Source organism: Orcinus orca, chromosome 10 (genome assembly GCF_937001465.1).
Source record: "Orcinus orca chromosome 10, mOrcOrc1.1, whole genome shotgun sequence".
NCBI classification, from domain to species: Eukaryota; Metazoa; Chordata; class Mammalia; order Artiodactyla; family Delphinidae; genus Orcinus; species Orcinus orca.
This window is the reverse complement of record NC_064568.1, coordinates 23,634,785-23,650,306: the sequence shown is the minus strand read 5'-3', so window position 1 is coordinate 23,650,306 and position 15,522 is coordinate 23,634,785. Positions and strand designations below refer to the sequence as shown.

General features: G+C 46.7%; 2 protein-coding genes across 10 annotated transcripts in view; one reads left to right on the top strand and one right to left on the bottom strand.

The window, feature by feature from the left end:
- SLC25A26 (solute carrier family 25 member 26) overlaps positions 1-10,951 on the top strand; it is a 138,209-nt gene extending 127,258 nt beyond the window's left edge. For 5 of the 6 annotated variants that reach the window (XM_033424790.2, XM_004267998.4, XM_033424792.2 and 2 more), the window contains 3 exons: positions 5,206-5,270; positions 6,315-6,388; positions 10,561-10,951. In XM_033424790.2, coding sequence (XP_033280681.1) covers positions 5,206-5,270; positions 6,315-6,388; positions 10,561-10,678 — 257 coding nt within the window. In that variant the 3' untranslated portion in view covers positions 10,679-10,951. Of the gene's footprint in view, positions 1-5,205; positions 5,271-6,314; positions 6,389-7,814; positions 7,928-10,560 lie in introns of all 6 variants that reach the window. The other variant, XR_004482363.2, reaches the window with a different exon arrangement.
- An 846-nt stretch (positions 10,952-11,797) lies between these two features.
- Positions 11,798-15,522, bottom strand: part of LRIG1 (leucine rich repeats and immunoglobulin like domains 1) — a 120,291-nt gene continuing 116,566 nt past the window's right edge. For all 4 annotated transcript variants that reach the window (XM_004267999.3, XM_033424785.2, XM_033424786.2 and 1 more), the window contains 4 exons: positions 15,329-15,454; positions 14,547-14,696; positions 13,641-13,922; positions 11,798-13,537 (listed from right to left, as the gene is read on the bottom strand). In XM_004267999.3, coding sequence (XP_004268047.2) covers positions 13,278-13,537; positions 13,641-13,922; positions 14,547-14,696; positions 15,329-15,454 — 818 coding nt within the window. In that variant the 3' untranslated portion in view covers positions 11,798-13,277. The remainder of the gene's footprint in view (positions 13,538-13,640; positions 13,923-14,546; positions 14,697-15,328; positions 15,455-15,522) is intronic.

Sequence of the window (15,522 nt, the reverse complement as noted above, 5' to 3'; positions counted from 1 at the left end):
AGAAGAGAGTCCCAGTAGTTGTTTGAGAAAAGAGAGTGTCTTAGGAAAAAAAAAAAAAACTGCTAAAAAGGTGTCTGCCTGAAAGACAGCCAATTTGTTTTTGACAAATTTTTTCTTTTTATTAAAGCCTTCACTCAGGCCCTTGGATTACCTTAAAGGTGATTTAGCAAGGCCTCTGTGGGAAGAGACTGGCTGTGGGTGCAGCTGTCTGCCTTGAGCACTTCTTGGGGGGGTTAGGCGATTTTTGCAGAAGGCAATGATTCACGGTCCATGTGACATGTTTGACAGCGCCGTAGATTAACTGGTGTCAGGAGAGCGGAGGCTGCTCCACAACTTACCAAAGGCTAAACTGCGCGGTGTAGAAAATATGGAGATCTAAACATCTGGGCATTTTCTAGACATTAAACAAAGAGCAGAGTGACACTATGCAATGTCTATCCATCACTTGGTCATATGCATTTTCCAGTGAGGTTTTAGTGAGAACTCAGAAACTGGAAAGAAGTTAAAAAGTAAAAGGTGTAACAGTCTAAAAGAGAAATACATTTTGTTGCAAATAAAGGTGAGTGAGAATTATGGTTCAAATAAATTGAAACGGAAATTTGCCAGAAAATTGTAAACTGCTGGTTTTGATGTGAAGCCAGTAAACTGACAGATATGCGGGCTTAGGATACCAACCTTAGTAGAAAATAATTCGTTTCCAATTTGTTTAATGGTCATTGGGTGGGTTTTTAGTTGTAGTGATTAGGAAAACAGAAAACATACATTTTATAATTAATAATTGGACCCATCTGACTTATAGAATTGATAATCCAAAATAAGACTCTTGCCTCTAGATATGAAGCCAGCTCAGATTGCTTATGACGGGTAATTGTTTCCACATGATCCATAGTCATTAGCTGTGTTAAATGGGGACGTGGTCTTGATTCATTTGCCAGTGGTCAGGAGTCTTTACTCCCCAGTCCCTAAGAAATGTGTGTTTCTGTGGACTCCCTTCTGGGTCCTGGGCACAAAGTGAGCATTCTGGAAATTGAGTCATCCTGGATAAGGAAGGCCGGTTCTTAAAGTTAACATACTATAAAACGTCTGAGTGTTGAAACAAATATATATATTCTCTGGTCCCTTCCCTTAAGTAGCTAATTCAAAGATTCGCTTGCAAATATGCATTGTTCCTATTAAGGACACGTGCGTTCATTACAATTCCTTTTTCTGAATAATGCTGTGTAATAGGCACTAAGTACTTAGTTTAGTCAGGGGGTGGGAGCCGGGGAGAAACTTGGTATCAGACCCCCACTGTTTGGCGGGATCCTGTGGGCCAGGCTCTTTCCATTCCGGTGGCCCCCCTGAGGATGAGGAGTGCAGCAAGCCACACTGCCCTCCAGGGACAGTGGGGAAGCTGGGATGCGGGGCAGGGAAGGGATTCGCCCAGAGAGCCTCAGGATCCAGTGCTGGCTGACCTGTCTGAATCATACGGCTGTCAAACCTCTGTTCTATCCCCAACTAAGGAACGAGACTTTGGGGCCTTATTGAGCACCCGTTTCCTTACCTGTAATGCAGAAGCAACCCTCCCTCTGTTAAGGAGTTGTTGCTGGGATAGGTGCGATAATGTGCATTAGAACTGCGTCTACGGAGTTCATTTCAATAAAAACAACCAGCACCCAGGAAATGAAAAGCTGTCATCATCACAGTAATTCATATTCTTAATTGCATAGAAAAAAATAACACATTAATAATAAAGTTACTATACGTAATCATCACCTCTTGTAGGGTGTAGATTTAAAAACTACTCCAAGACAATTATTTTTTAGCTGAGGTTCTGATAGGAATTTGCCTAAGGTCTGCAGAAAATCCATTGTCAGTACATGTACATGTATTTAACAAAAGATAAAGTAAAATAAATAGATTTCGTGTTTATATCCCTTTTGTTTTGAAATTTTAGTTGGTACAAATGTTGATCCTGAGGAACAAGGTTACTCTTTTAAAACCTTTCTGAAAGATAAACGTAATTGGAAAATATTTCAGATTGTGAGAAAGCAACATTCTGTAAGAATTTGCTGCAAGATTGTGCACTGCGCAGTATAGAGAAATGACTAATGACTAGTCATCTTGGGCAGCCCCTAAGATCTGACATGCTTACCGGCTGTACTTTCAGACGTTTTTGCCTTACATGGCCACAGAGGCAGTGATAAAACTTGCCCTATAAACCAGAAATCCGATTTCTCATCCCTGTGTGCTTTTCCAAGTTTAACCTGGTTGCATCATTGTAGACGAACCACTCTCTGGCCATCCTTGGCACTCTTCGGTGCCATGCTTGCTTTATAAACCACTTGGCACAAATGTCCAACAATGTCCCTTGAGATTGGAGGTGTTGATGGCTCGTCATGCTCAGAAATTCCCTTGGCTTCTGGTCAGGGGTTAGATCGGGGGTGGGGAAACGGACTTTGCCAACTTCCCTACTTCAAGTTAACCTCCAAACATAAAACCATCATTCAGTCTTAATAATTATGACATCTGCTACTATAGGGATATCTGCTACTGTAGGGATATCTGCTGTTCTAACGTCCTTTGATTAGTTTCCTGTAATGAACACTTAACTTACGTTCTCTAAGAGAGAAGGAGAGAGAGAGATCTCTCCCGCCATGGCTTGAAACTCTAGAATACGGTTGAGGATTGTTTGGGTAACAAATGACAGGGCTTGATGCAGTCTTTAAAACACAAAGGAAAACACGTTTTTTGCCGTTGCTGTTGTTGAAGCAGTCCAAGTCTGGACGCTTGTTTGGAGCTCGTCGGTGGAGCTGCTTTTCCTGCTCCCGGCTCATCTGGGGAGGGGAGCCCCTGGGCGGACAGTGCGTGGCAGTGCCGCCCACTACTGCTCCCACCACATTCACAGCTGCTGTTGGAGGTGACAGCTCCATAACTCTCGTAGGAAGGCGGCCCCTTTGTCTGGAGAAGGCGAAGAACTTGCATTTCTTCCCTGAGGACACGTGAGATGTAGTTTCGCTGTAAAAGTCTAGTTTCCCCTGAATCTGGTTCTTGAAAGCAGTTAGCCTAACATTCAGTAAAAACCCAACTCTAGTGGAACCCATAGAAAATTGTTTCACATGTGATTTGAGCACTAAAGTAGCCTGCAGTCGCTGTACCAAATAACTATTTCCTGTCTAATGTTAGCATGTTCCTTGTATTTATTACCAGCGGTTTACATTTCCCTTAAGTAAAATGCAGAAAATAACTACATTTTAACTGAAAATACAGCTCCCCTCCCCATCATGACCAGTTACTCTATTACGTGATCTTCACAAGTCCTTCTTACAGCCTCATAAAAAACATTGTGAGGTCTGTGAATTAAAGCAGTCTTTGATATTTGAAGACATTTAAATCGTCTTATTAATAACTTGCATAAAATAAAGTTTCCATCGTGGTAATAAAAGTAGGACCTATTTTAGCATATGCATTTTTGTCTAACTTTTCTTCTTATTACTTTCATGAAACAAATCACTGGGAGAATATTGGCAGGCATCTACAGTAGAGGAATGGTGAACTTTTGCTAATGGCCCAAATAAGTTCGATTTACGGTATCCAAACTTAGTAGAAAACAAATACTTTTCAACACAGGTGACGTGTGAGAGCCTGAGTGGTCAGACAGGGGACAGATGACGTCCTTGTCAATTTTTAGTTGGTTCAGGTCAGTTTGTAAAGATTTTCAAGTAGGAAAATCGTGTATGCACTTCTGGATTTTAACAACTGGATACATTTGGATTTGTCTTATTCATATATCAAAGTCATCATGTGGTGAAACAGCATTACTTTTGGAGCCAAGGTACACACGACTTTTGAGTCCCACCTCCTCTATGGCAGAGTAAGTGGTTAAAAAAAAGTAAGAGTAGTATTTCAGGACTGGGTCCACAAAATTTTAAAATACTTGCAGTTTAGCAGGTCTCTGAATTTCAGACAACTTTTGAATTGGGAGGAAAGTGTTTCACATATTCATAACTCAAAGGTGGCTAAAATAAAAGGGACTCCAGTATACATGTTTATGGTTTTTACTCGTTAGCCCTAAGATTGGTGTCATTCTGGGTGCATCTCTCAAGAAGTCAGCATCATAATAAATGTTACCCAATGGAGGAGGTTCAGTTTAATGATCTTATTTCAGCAACATATTTTAGAAAGATATTGGGCAGAGATCAAATGACCTCCTTGTCCACACGCCGCAAAACTTAGAGGGAGAAGTGTGCTATTTCTGAAGCATCCTTCACACACGTTCTGTTGAGCTCTTAGAAAACTGCTGATTTCACCCTGGCTCACGGAAGCTGAATCTTTAGAAAGCCCTTTTGGGCTCATTATTTCTATCTCCTTTGGGCCTTTTGGGGTTTACGATATGTCTTTGTATCGTATTAAATAAAATAATGGTACCATATACTGTGATTTCTGTTAAAAAAGTAGTCCTCCAATTCCTCTGTCTGTAGATATGGACCCGTTTAAAATATGTGGATTTAAAAAAAATCAGTTTGGCACTCATGGCATTTAAATAAAGAGGACAGGAGAGAAAAGTTAGGAAAGAAGCAGGTAAGGAAGAATGCAGGCTTGAATCGAAACTGACTCTAACAAGATATGGAAGCGAGTTTAGAAATCTTGTTACCCTAACTGGCCTGTTGATCAGAAGCCTGCAAATACAGAAACATTTATACTCTTTTAACCGTAAGAAGCCAACCACTTACATGAAAAATTCCCACACTGATACCCGTGTCTGTTTGCCGGTTTTGCCTCAGAGCAGAAACGACAGCAGCATTTTGGAGTCAGATTAGAGAAGATGGGCCCATGGAAGGCATGGACCCCCCGAGACTCATGGGGCACAGCATGCCTCTCCGAGTGGGAGTCTGACCACGACACACCCCTGTGTACACAGGTTTGTCTGCTGCTTCACAAAAGAGCAAGCTACATTGTGGGGCCTTGTTTTTTAACTTGCAGGTATAAAACATTATCCCGTCACCTCTTCTATATGCAGTCAGACATCACTACAAAGCAGGGGAGTGTGTGGGTAAAGATTTTGCATGTGTGCTTCCTAGTCTTGATTCAATCAGGTGGACGTAACGATAAAGCAGTATTTCTGGCAGAGTTATGAGAAATTAATTACAAAATAAAAATGAGAAAATACCGTGTAATGCAGTAAACAGGACCTCACTTGTGTGTTGGGTATTTTTATATGCACAGGTGGATTTGCAGCTGCAGTCACCACGCCTCTGGACGTGGCAAAAACCAGAATCATGTTGGCAAAGGTAAGTGGTAAAATAATGTAATGTAGACACAACAGATGCTTGTATCTGTTAGCACTTAGGGCTTACATGTTTATAAAGTGAACAAAAGTGGCATAACACCTATAGTTAGCAGCCTTCTGCTGCCTATAGTTTCACTAATGAAACTGCCTTTGGACAAAGCAATATCCACAGGAATCGCTGTGACTGATGTCTGGGTAGCATTTTACCTTTTTGCAGTCATTTTCACCTGTATTATGTGAACAGGGAGGGCCGGTAGGGCCTCTGCCTGGTGATATGATTTTCAGAGAATCTCTGTTTTTACTGGGGACAGACCCGAGGCTCAGAGCGTTGGCCTGCTTCATGCCATGCAGCAAGCATGAGGCTCTGAACTTATAAGAGTGAAGGCTTATTAAGCCTTCACCAGATGACTTAGGACATTTTTCAGAATTGTTAAAAAAGGTCGTTAAGTAAAATTGTTTTTAAAACCCTGGACCGAGGCTACAGGGAAAGGCATACATATACCTGGACCAAAACAATGAAACCTAAAAAGTCATACCCTTGTGGAAACGTGGAACAAATAAGGGCAGACTTGTAGTACGTAGCTTGATAGGGCAAAGCCTGTTTTAAATTGAACACAGTATTCTTGATTAAGTGTGTTCATTAGCCACTTAGATAAGTTTCATAATCATTACCATTCACACTGATTATTCCCCATCCTCCTCAGATGAGTTAATACTGCTTTCAGTATCTTTCCTGTTCAATAGTAGTATGTGAATTATCTGGGTTAAGCTCTGCTCATAGGCTGACAGTGAGAGAAGGAACCTAGACAAGCTACTTCTGGTGGGAAATGGGCCAACTCAGTGCTTGCTTGTGGGTTCAAGTGTGAGGGCTTCTCGTCTAGTGAGATCCAGAGGTCCTGATTCCCGGGAGACCCCCCAGTCTATCTGGAACTGTGTCCTACAGGAGGGTGGTGGGGAGCCGTGCATCTGAGGGTATCTAGAGCCCGCTGCAAGTTGGTTGGGGAGTTCCGTGAGGTGATGGCTTCTCTTTTGTCTTTCCATGCAGGCCGGCTCCAGCCCTGCAAGTGGGAACGTCCTCTCTGCCCTGCATGGTGTCTGGCGGACACGGGGGCTGTCGGGGTAAGGCTGGGAAGGGAGGCCCCGCCGCCGTCGCCGTCCACCCTCCTTCTCCTTTAGCCCAGCATCGGGAGAACACCCACCCTTCCTTTTTTGCTTGCCCTGGTTGGGGTATCATTTACTTTTATCGTACAAAACGTTACGTTTGATGTTGCTTACGTGAGATGATATTGCACAGTCGAGTTGACGCAGTGTCGTAGTGGGTGATTCCCATCTCAGTGTTAGATGGCATCCACCTCTGTGGCCTCTGCCAGGTTCTGGATTGCATCACTGAGAAAGCCGGCGTCCAGTTGTGTAAGGCAGGACGCAAGTGACGAGGAAAGCATTGTTAGAAGAAAGCGTTTGTGGTTTGGGGCACTTTTAACTCTTAATAGTTATCACTTTTAACGTAGCATAGAGCCTGACACCTCCCTTGCAGCTCACTGCTCTGCGACATCCGCAAAGGTCTGTTCAAAATGCTATTTCAGCATTGCTTTTACAGCATGTAAACCTGTCTAAAGGTTGGGATCTGTAACAGGTAGATGAAATCACGATTCTCTCTGGAATCATCTACCAGGGATTTTGCTGAGAGAGCAAAGCGGCAGCCTCCTGTAGGGGACGGTTGAAGGGAGCCTAGTGACAGGGCAGGTGTGAAACAGCATAGCCACGGCGGTGCCACCTCCTCGTCCTGGTGCTGTGTCAATCATTTATTTGACTCTAGTTTTGTGTCCATTTGGCAGGTTTTATTGCAGCTCGTGGACAGTCTGGGGAACATGGGGCAGGTTGGTCAGGCCGCATGCAAGGGTATTTTGCAGGAGTTAACAAGCCCCATCCTCTATTCAAAACAGGTAACGTTCAATAAAAGTGCCAGCTCTCAATGGCTGCTGCTTGCCTGAAGGACAGAGGATTTGGAGACAGGGGCTGGGTTTACCAGAAAGGAGTAACTGAGCCTTGGAGGGCAGGGTGGTAGTTTGTATGTCCTGAGTCAGTGATTTATGGCTAATAGATTATAAGTAAGTAGGAATCTGGTTGCTCAGAGCTGAGGCACTTTGATTTTGACACAGGATCCTCCTTACACAGTGAAATGGTGTGAGAGGAAAAAAAAAAAAAAAGCTCTGAAGTAGCAGGGAAAAGATTCTTAGGGCTTCACATAGTGACTGGGCCACACAGAGGTATTGCATGCAGTAGATGTTTTAGGTCATAGAGTCAGACTGCTAAACTTCACTCATATATGTTTCGATATAGTTCTTAGAGTCTGTGGCAACTACTGGTCACAGCTAGGCCCTTGACTTTAGCCCTGTGGAGTCTTTGTGGAGCCGCAGCCTGTCCGCCTTTCTCGAAAAAGTGGTGATATCGGGGATGGCATAGTCGGCAGGACCGTGGCCTCAAAAACTTGTGGACAAGGAATTTCCTTGAGTAGATGATTGAAACTAAACCTTTCCCGTCCCAGTGTTGGTGTTACTGGGTGTTATCTAACCAGGCAGTGCCAGAATTAAAGGCAGAGGAAGGGTGTCATCACCATGCTGAGGGCCTATTCCTGTCCCCGCTGTCAGCCTTGAAAAGGTAATCTGGATTTTTGCCAATCTTCCAGAAGCTTCTAAAGTCTTGGGCTCTCATTAGTATGCCCAGTGTGGTCCTTAGCAGAGTATTTCAGGCAGCTAATGACAGCGTTCATTAGCTTCCTGTTAATGTGATAAAAGACAACAAGTAATTGGACCAGAGAACTGTAAAGAGAAGCAAACAAACAAAGCCTCCTGCAAACGCGCTCAGCTCTTCTGAGCAGTGGTCCTAGGCTTCCCCAGCCGCCTTCTCTGTCGGTTTTCCATGCAGAGCCCCTGTGGGTTCCTGGTGGCCCGGAGACACACCTGCCGGGTTTAACAGAGGATTCAAGCCGCCTCCCCACCTGCAACGGGCTGGTGCTGAGCCGTCGGCGTAAATTAAAGTGGTGACACTTGGGTCTCCCCGTGTTGGTTCACACGGGGAGGGACCACGTTCTGGCACCGATTTGGAAGACGTGCCCTCAGGCAACCGGGTTTCTCTGAAATAAAAATACCGCACGCTCACCGAGCCCAACAGCCCGAAAGCAGATGGGAAGCCTGTTTATCCAGCGTTACTCCTTCCTCCCTTTCTTCGGCTCATCACCTGGCCTTTTGTTTTTCTCTCCTGTGCCCTTTATGTCCTCACCGCTGCTGCCCTGTGTCCCCCCAAGTGGCGCCCGGCCCTCTGCTGAGCGCCTGACGTTTGTCATCTCTTCCTCGTGCGGTCCTTCCAGTGCAGCCCTGCTCTGTTCCAGTCTTCGCGTCTGCGTTTGGTTGGGGCCCTCACTGTACAAATTACTCTAATGATGTTAACAGACAGTTGTCATCTAGTGAATCCATCAACTGCTTCCATCTGCCCCTCGCGTGGAGCAGCTGAGCTCATTAGCAGCGGGGAGAGGAATGAGACACTGGTTGTAGAAACAAGGCAGGGAGGGAGAGTTCTGTGGCCAGCGTGGTTTCCACAGCTCAGCCCCTGCTGACCCCCACTTGCAGCACTTCTCTTTGTAGGATGGGGGCAGGGAGATGAATTTCTTTCCCGGGCCAGAAGGACACAGTGGCCTCAAAGCAGTAATTTAGGGACCACCTCATGCAAAAACACCTTGCATGATGCTGGGCTGAACAACTTTTTTCCTTCCAAGTGTATTTTGGTCTTCTATAGAATTTTCACATAGACAAGAAAAAGAGGTTCTCATTTCGTGTAGTATTTTACTTGACGATTTAAATCCTTAGTTAGCTAACTAAACTATGGGCCCCTTAGAAACACTCTCGAGTCCGTTTTCCTCAGAAGTCCTGAGGGCTACACACCGGGCAGTCAGGCTGGCCTCTCCCGGCCGTCACAAAGGAGCCAGCCAGGCGGCTGTGAACTAGGCCACGGGGGTTTCCTTCCTGTCCCTTTCTTGCTATGCCTCCCTTTAGCTGAGCATGGAGATTCCCCAGACTTTCAAGGCTACACAGGCTACTGCTGGCATAACCTCCATGTTTTCAGCTTTCTTCCCTGGATCCGACCCTAAGTCTTTTTAGTTAAGGTCAATCCACTAGTTCTGATTTTGTAATTTTGTTCTCTGCTTACACAAGTGATACTCTTGGTAAAAAAGGTTCAATTGCTACAGAAACACAGGCAAGGGAAGTCTCCTGTACCCCTTGCTCCCCAGAGAAATGAGGATGCATCTCCGCCGTGTTTGTCCAACATGCAGTCACATTACACATACAGCTTTGGGACTTGACTTCTTTTAGAACCTATGTTGTATACGTTCCGTGTTGGTCCCTATGGACGGCCTTATTCAGCGGCACAGCTGTAGCAGCATCTGTGTAACCAGGGAGTAGACTCTTTGCAGTTTTTCTCTTATCAGCACCACCACAATGACCATCTTTGAACAAATACCTGTGCATCGCTCTGGGAGGGTTTTAAAGAATGACCGCCCACTTCACGTCCCCAGTAGCATTGTTCTTTTACTTTGCATTTCTTTGCTTCTTCCAAAGTTGCAACTTTGATGGTAACTGGCTCTCTGTAGGGCTTGGGGCCGGAACCTGTAATGAGGTGCTGCTCCCCTCCCAGCTGGAACCCACTCGCCTTTCTTAGAGGGGAAACCGGGAATCCATGGAGATTCGACTCCTCGCGCCGCATCACCTTTGTGGGTCCCTAAGGACAAAATGGGACGGAGTGAGTCACTGGGAGGAGCGGCAGAGTCGTCGGGAAATCTTCCCCAACAGCCAGGGCCCGCCTCAGGCTTCCGGGGAGAGGGTGGCGGGTTGCTGCCCTCCAGCCTTCCCTGGGATTCAGCCCTTTGACTTCTCTATAAAAAAAAGTCGATTTCATCATCTCTTGAAAGCAAAAATGGTGTGACAGTCTTAACAGAACTGTCGTGGGGACAGAGTTACCGTGTCTTGACTAATTGCTGGACTTAACTGTGGGTGCTCACAAGTAAGCTGTTTGCATTCAGCTGCCTTAGCCAACAAGCAGCTGGGCTGCAGCTTCAAGTCTACTCGGGAATGTAATTTAGTGCCCATTCTGAAAGGGAAGACAGACACATTCTAAGTGCTGTGTGGGGTTTAACGAGCGTGGTGTGTTGAGTGGAGCAAGCTGTGGGTGTTGGAATTTAACCTTTGTTACACACAGAAAATTAAAAAAAATCTTTCCTCCTCCCTCCCCCCCCAAAGATTATTTGCAGGTGTCTTCCCTCGAATGGCAGCCATCAGTCTGGGAGGTTTCATCTTTCTTGGTGCTTATGACCAGACGCGCAGCTTTCTGTTGGAACTTGGCAGAGAGAGTCCATGAATCACAGACAGCCCCTGCCTTCAAGAAAGGGTCCTGCTGTGAGAACTGTTTCCCCTCCGGTGAGCAGCTGTTTGGCCATCTAAACAACAAAACGCAGCGCTCAAGTCCAGTTCTGCTCAGATTACGACATGGAGAACGCATCTTCCGTGCTGCAGGCTGGCCGGGATGACGTCATCGGCCTGGTTCCCAGAGTTCAGAGAGAAAATGATGTCCACAGCGGTACTTTGAACAGTTTTCTCAGAACCCCTTAATAAACAAGTGTGGCAACGCTGAGTCCAGGCCCTTTCAGAGCCTTCGTTTGATCTGTATCTGATCTTTCATTTCCTGCCACCTGACAGTGGAATCAGCCAAAGGCAGAGATGGTTGTGATTTTAAAGGAATGGCTAGAGTAAGTAAAGGAAGGAGAGTCGGGAAGAAAGTTGGGGGTGTGGGAGGCTTTTCTCCCCTGGGTTAACTCCAACTGCATTGGCTGACAGCCTGGTGTAAAAAGAACAACTACATACAGGTGCTCAGCCAGCATCCTTGCTGGGTAACCAGGCTGCTGGTCTTAATTACCCTCACATTTCACCTATAAAAACAATTGTATTCTTTTCCAGAGGAGTGTCCAGCGGCCCATGTGGTGTGTGGGAGAGAAACCAGTCGCAGCCCAATGACTAGGTGGGCCCAGCGGGCTTCGCGGCAGGAGGGCCGTCACTGACCGGGCTCCTCTCCACTCCAGACCCAAAGCAAAGGGCTGGGGCCGACTTTGGAAACGGGGTGGGTTCGTCATTCCTAATCACTAAGGTTTGTTGCTTGGAGTTTTAAGCTCAACACTAGAAATCAGAGATGAAGTGGGAAGGTCACCATTTTGGAGCTCAACTAATAAGCTTCAGGTGTTAGAAAAATTCAGAAAGCCATCTCAGGAATCTAGTGGTGTCATGTTTTCCCTGGAGCAACGGGTATATATACCATTCTGCTTTGACTAAAAATGTTTTTTCCCTTTTCGGGGGTGGGGTGGGGGAAGGTACGTACTTCAGGCAGGATGACTCCCTTACAAAGGCAATCTCTGGAATGAATTAAACAGGATGCAGCAATGCTGGTTAATGGAGGTATAAAAACAACCCTGCCATACACTTAACATTTTATAAATGAACCTTTATTAAAGACACTTCAATGCCATTTGTTAGACACTTCAATATTTTACATGTTGCTTTTCAATGTACATTGTACCAAAATTTCTATAAATAAATAACTTTGTACATAAAAGTAAGTAATACTTCCTCTTTCACATTGCCTCTCAGAAGCAGCAAATTCACATATTTTGTGGAAGTGAGAATCAGTTAACTGTTGAGAACAAAATTCTAAATGTGCTTACCTTTTGGAACAGTGATGACATCTGACAGTGAAATTTAACATAGGTAAGTAACCATTCTGTCAGTACCTCCCTTCAGCTTTTTGGCCAAAGGAACTTTTGCTTTCTGAGATTTTTAAGGACCTTGTTTCAACGTAATTTTTCCTGAAATACACATTGGCACTCACAAGATGGTTAGCAACAGGTCTCAAAAAAGTGCAAATATACCCAGAACCCAGGTCAAGGGCTCATCACTTAGAGTCCAAGCCCGGGTCCATCTGTGCGAGGGAAGGAAATGGACAGGCCTGCTCTGCACCCTCAGTAAAGACTCGCTAGCCCTGAAAAGGAGGGACTCCGTTTTTCCTCCCCCAAGGCCGATGTAATATTAATTGTATCCGCAGAACTAAAACATCGCTATTGAAAAATCCACAGGTACCAACACCAGCAGCCTCTAGCTATCTTATTAAAAAGCCTCAAATGACCATCGAAGGATACTGACAAGACCACATTCGCCTTTATCACAGAAGGAAGAGGAAAGGCAGTGCTTAATTGTTTGAACCAGTTTGCTTGTGGTGGATCAACAACCTCCATTCCATTCCACTTGTTAGAGAAGGAACTTAAACCTACGAGAAGTCCATCACTGCAGAGGAACATGACATCTGCCCCTCTGGGCTCTATGGGGAGGTCGCTGCGACGCCATCCACACACAAGCAATACTGACATGAAGTTACTTCCAATGCCAACAGAGTCTCTGACGGTAAAGCATGCGGGGGGGGGGGGGTCTGCCCTCCCAAGTGCAATACCAAGCCAAGGACCTTCGCTTCCCTCCCTCCCATGCCCCCCAAAACTCCTGTGAACAAATGTGGTTTGTAGCTCCTAGGAGCTCCATCCATGCATTAAGGCACCAGAACTATCCCCCCTGCTCCAAAATTAAACAGCAACCTGGTATGAAAAATAATAGTCAAAATTGTACAGTTTTTTTCTGTTAACCATGCACTAAAGATTAAAATAGCCTCTGTAAAAGATATATATAATATATATGCCATCTCTGCAAACTCTTATGTACAAGGGTATCAAATACTTTTCTGCCTTTTGTACACAATAGCCTCTTGCATTTCTGTGCTTCAGCTGCAAGTCCTTCAAACTGCTGACGCTCCACACGGAGGTGAAAACTATGTACAAATCAGTGATGCTTGAAGCCGCCAGGCTCCCTCACCCACCTCTCCTTCCTGTAGACACCGACGCCACAAGAGCCGAGGTAGACAAAGCCTAGCTTTTGGGTGCAAACAGCAGCGGTGCGCTCCGTCTCCCGGGCGGCTGTCCTGTCACTGGTGTGGACTCAGAACCGGAGTCACAGGCTTGGGGGAGGTGTCCATTGGAAAGAAGCAAGTGCTGGCCTTCGCTGGGCACATCAGGAAAGCCCGAGGCAGCTTCTGTGAGCTCAGGCTTGCCCAGAGTTAACGCACACGAAGGCTGCAGGTCTGAGGGGTCCAGGTCACACAACCGTGCTATCGTCCAAGAGGAGGCCCCTAGAAGGAAGAGAAGGAAGAGGCCATGTCAGCCCCCCTCGGGCCCGGCCGAGTCCGCGCTCCTCGCCCCCTGCTGCTGCCTCGGAAGATAGTGCCACGTTACCTTTCCCATCTAGAGGCGCTGCTGGCTTCTTCAAGGCTGCCAGCATTCTGTCGTGGTTACTGGGGTAGAGGGACCCCCTGCAGCGGCTACGGGACCCGTCAGCAGCCCCGCTGCTCTGCTGCTGTGAAGAGCGCGGGTGGTCACTCGGGCTGGGCTCCAGGCCGCTCAGGGTTCCTGGCTGTGCACTGTCTCTGGGCACAGGCTGAGGACAGAAGGCCTGCTCCTCGGAGTAAGTGTGCGTGTCGCTGCTGCAGTCGCCGCACACCGCCGGGCCACCGTGCTCTGCAGACAGAGCCAGAGACAGATGAGCCCCATCGCCACGCAAGTCTCCGTCCCGCGCAGAGGACAGGCTGCTCAGCTCTGCAGCCGTAAGGCCCGAGCCCTGCTTTGATCGACGCCCCCTGCCAAATCTGTTCACAGGAAAAGGACTTGGGCAAATACCGAGCCATTAATGAAGAACAGAGCCCTTCCACGTTGAAACGTTTCGGCCTAATTTCTTAATCAGAGCATGAAGTCACACACTCTGATCTCAGGGAACAAAAAAAAATCCCATTTGCGTGACCACGCAGCATTTAGTGTCAGAAGTCTTCTGAACAATTAGAAATTTAGCCTCACAGTGGCCCTGGTGAAAAGGGACTCTGGTTTGGGCCTTAACCCTTTATTTCAGTCACTTATAAATCTAGAAAACTCACGCTCAGGCTTATCACACCCTAGTTTTTAAGAGACAGACATCCTATTCTGGAATTTAAAAAGAGGCAGGCCAGGGCTTCCTGTTTATATATTGAATGCCAAATTCTAAGACAGTCTGACATCAATTATGTCTCCCCCACTTTCACTTAATGAGTAGGTCAACCCAAATTTTGATTTCAAGAGCAAAATACTTTTCCTGACGAAAGCATCTCATACCCATCATCTTCTGTGGACCAGGTGTGCCATCGGCCTTCGCCACCACTTTCCACTGCTCCTTCGTGTACCCGACGCAGAGCTTGGGCTGCCTGCACGTAATGCCGTGAGCTTCCACCTCTGGAAAGAGGCCTGTGTCGCTCGGACAAACACCTGCAACAGACTCCCACACGGTTAGAAACTCCAGGCTTAGCACTTCACAGGAAGCCGTGAGAACGGGCAAGGCTACCAGAACAGGGACATTTTTCAAAGTGTTCTTTCCAGTGCTGGGTTATTGGGCTAAGCAAGAAGTCCAGCAAGGAACCTTTTCGAATACTGCCTTCCCAGCAGGCAGGCCTTTCAGCATTCAGAGCCATGATGGTGAGTTCTTGGCAAGGATAAACTTGCCCCTAACAAGGGCGGCTCAGCCTCCCCTACTCTTGTGGGCACTCTGTACTCTGAGAGACTGGAACAGCAGACCTGGGCGCTTCCCCTGCACAACGAGTGCCTTGGTTTCAGTACCTGGCACGTCCTTCACTGCTCTTATTTCAGGCAGTCCTACCCTATCCGGACTAGGAGTCCCACCCTCTCCCACCCTATCCCAATACAGTGACTTCCTTGGGGACGGAGATTTTAAAACCTTGCAGAACTCGCACAGGTCAAGTCCAAAAAACCCCAAGAGAAGGCTTGAGTCATCCAGCCTGCCAGGTCACCACATATGCTTGATAGGATACCAGGCAGCTGCCCCAGGCCAGAGCTGGCAGCAGCCCCGGGGGTTGCAGCTGCACCGAGGGCTGAGGCCTTACCGTTGCTCTCGATGTGCCCATTGGCCTGGTGGCCACCCTCAGTCCTGACCATGGTTTCCTGTCGGTCAGAAAGGGTCCCCTGAGAAGAGAGGTAGCTCGGAACATCTGGTGGCACGATGGTTTCATCTGCAAGGAGACAGGACAGTCAAACACCAGGGGTCCCAATCCTTCGAGGTGACAACAAAGGCAGACAC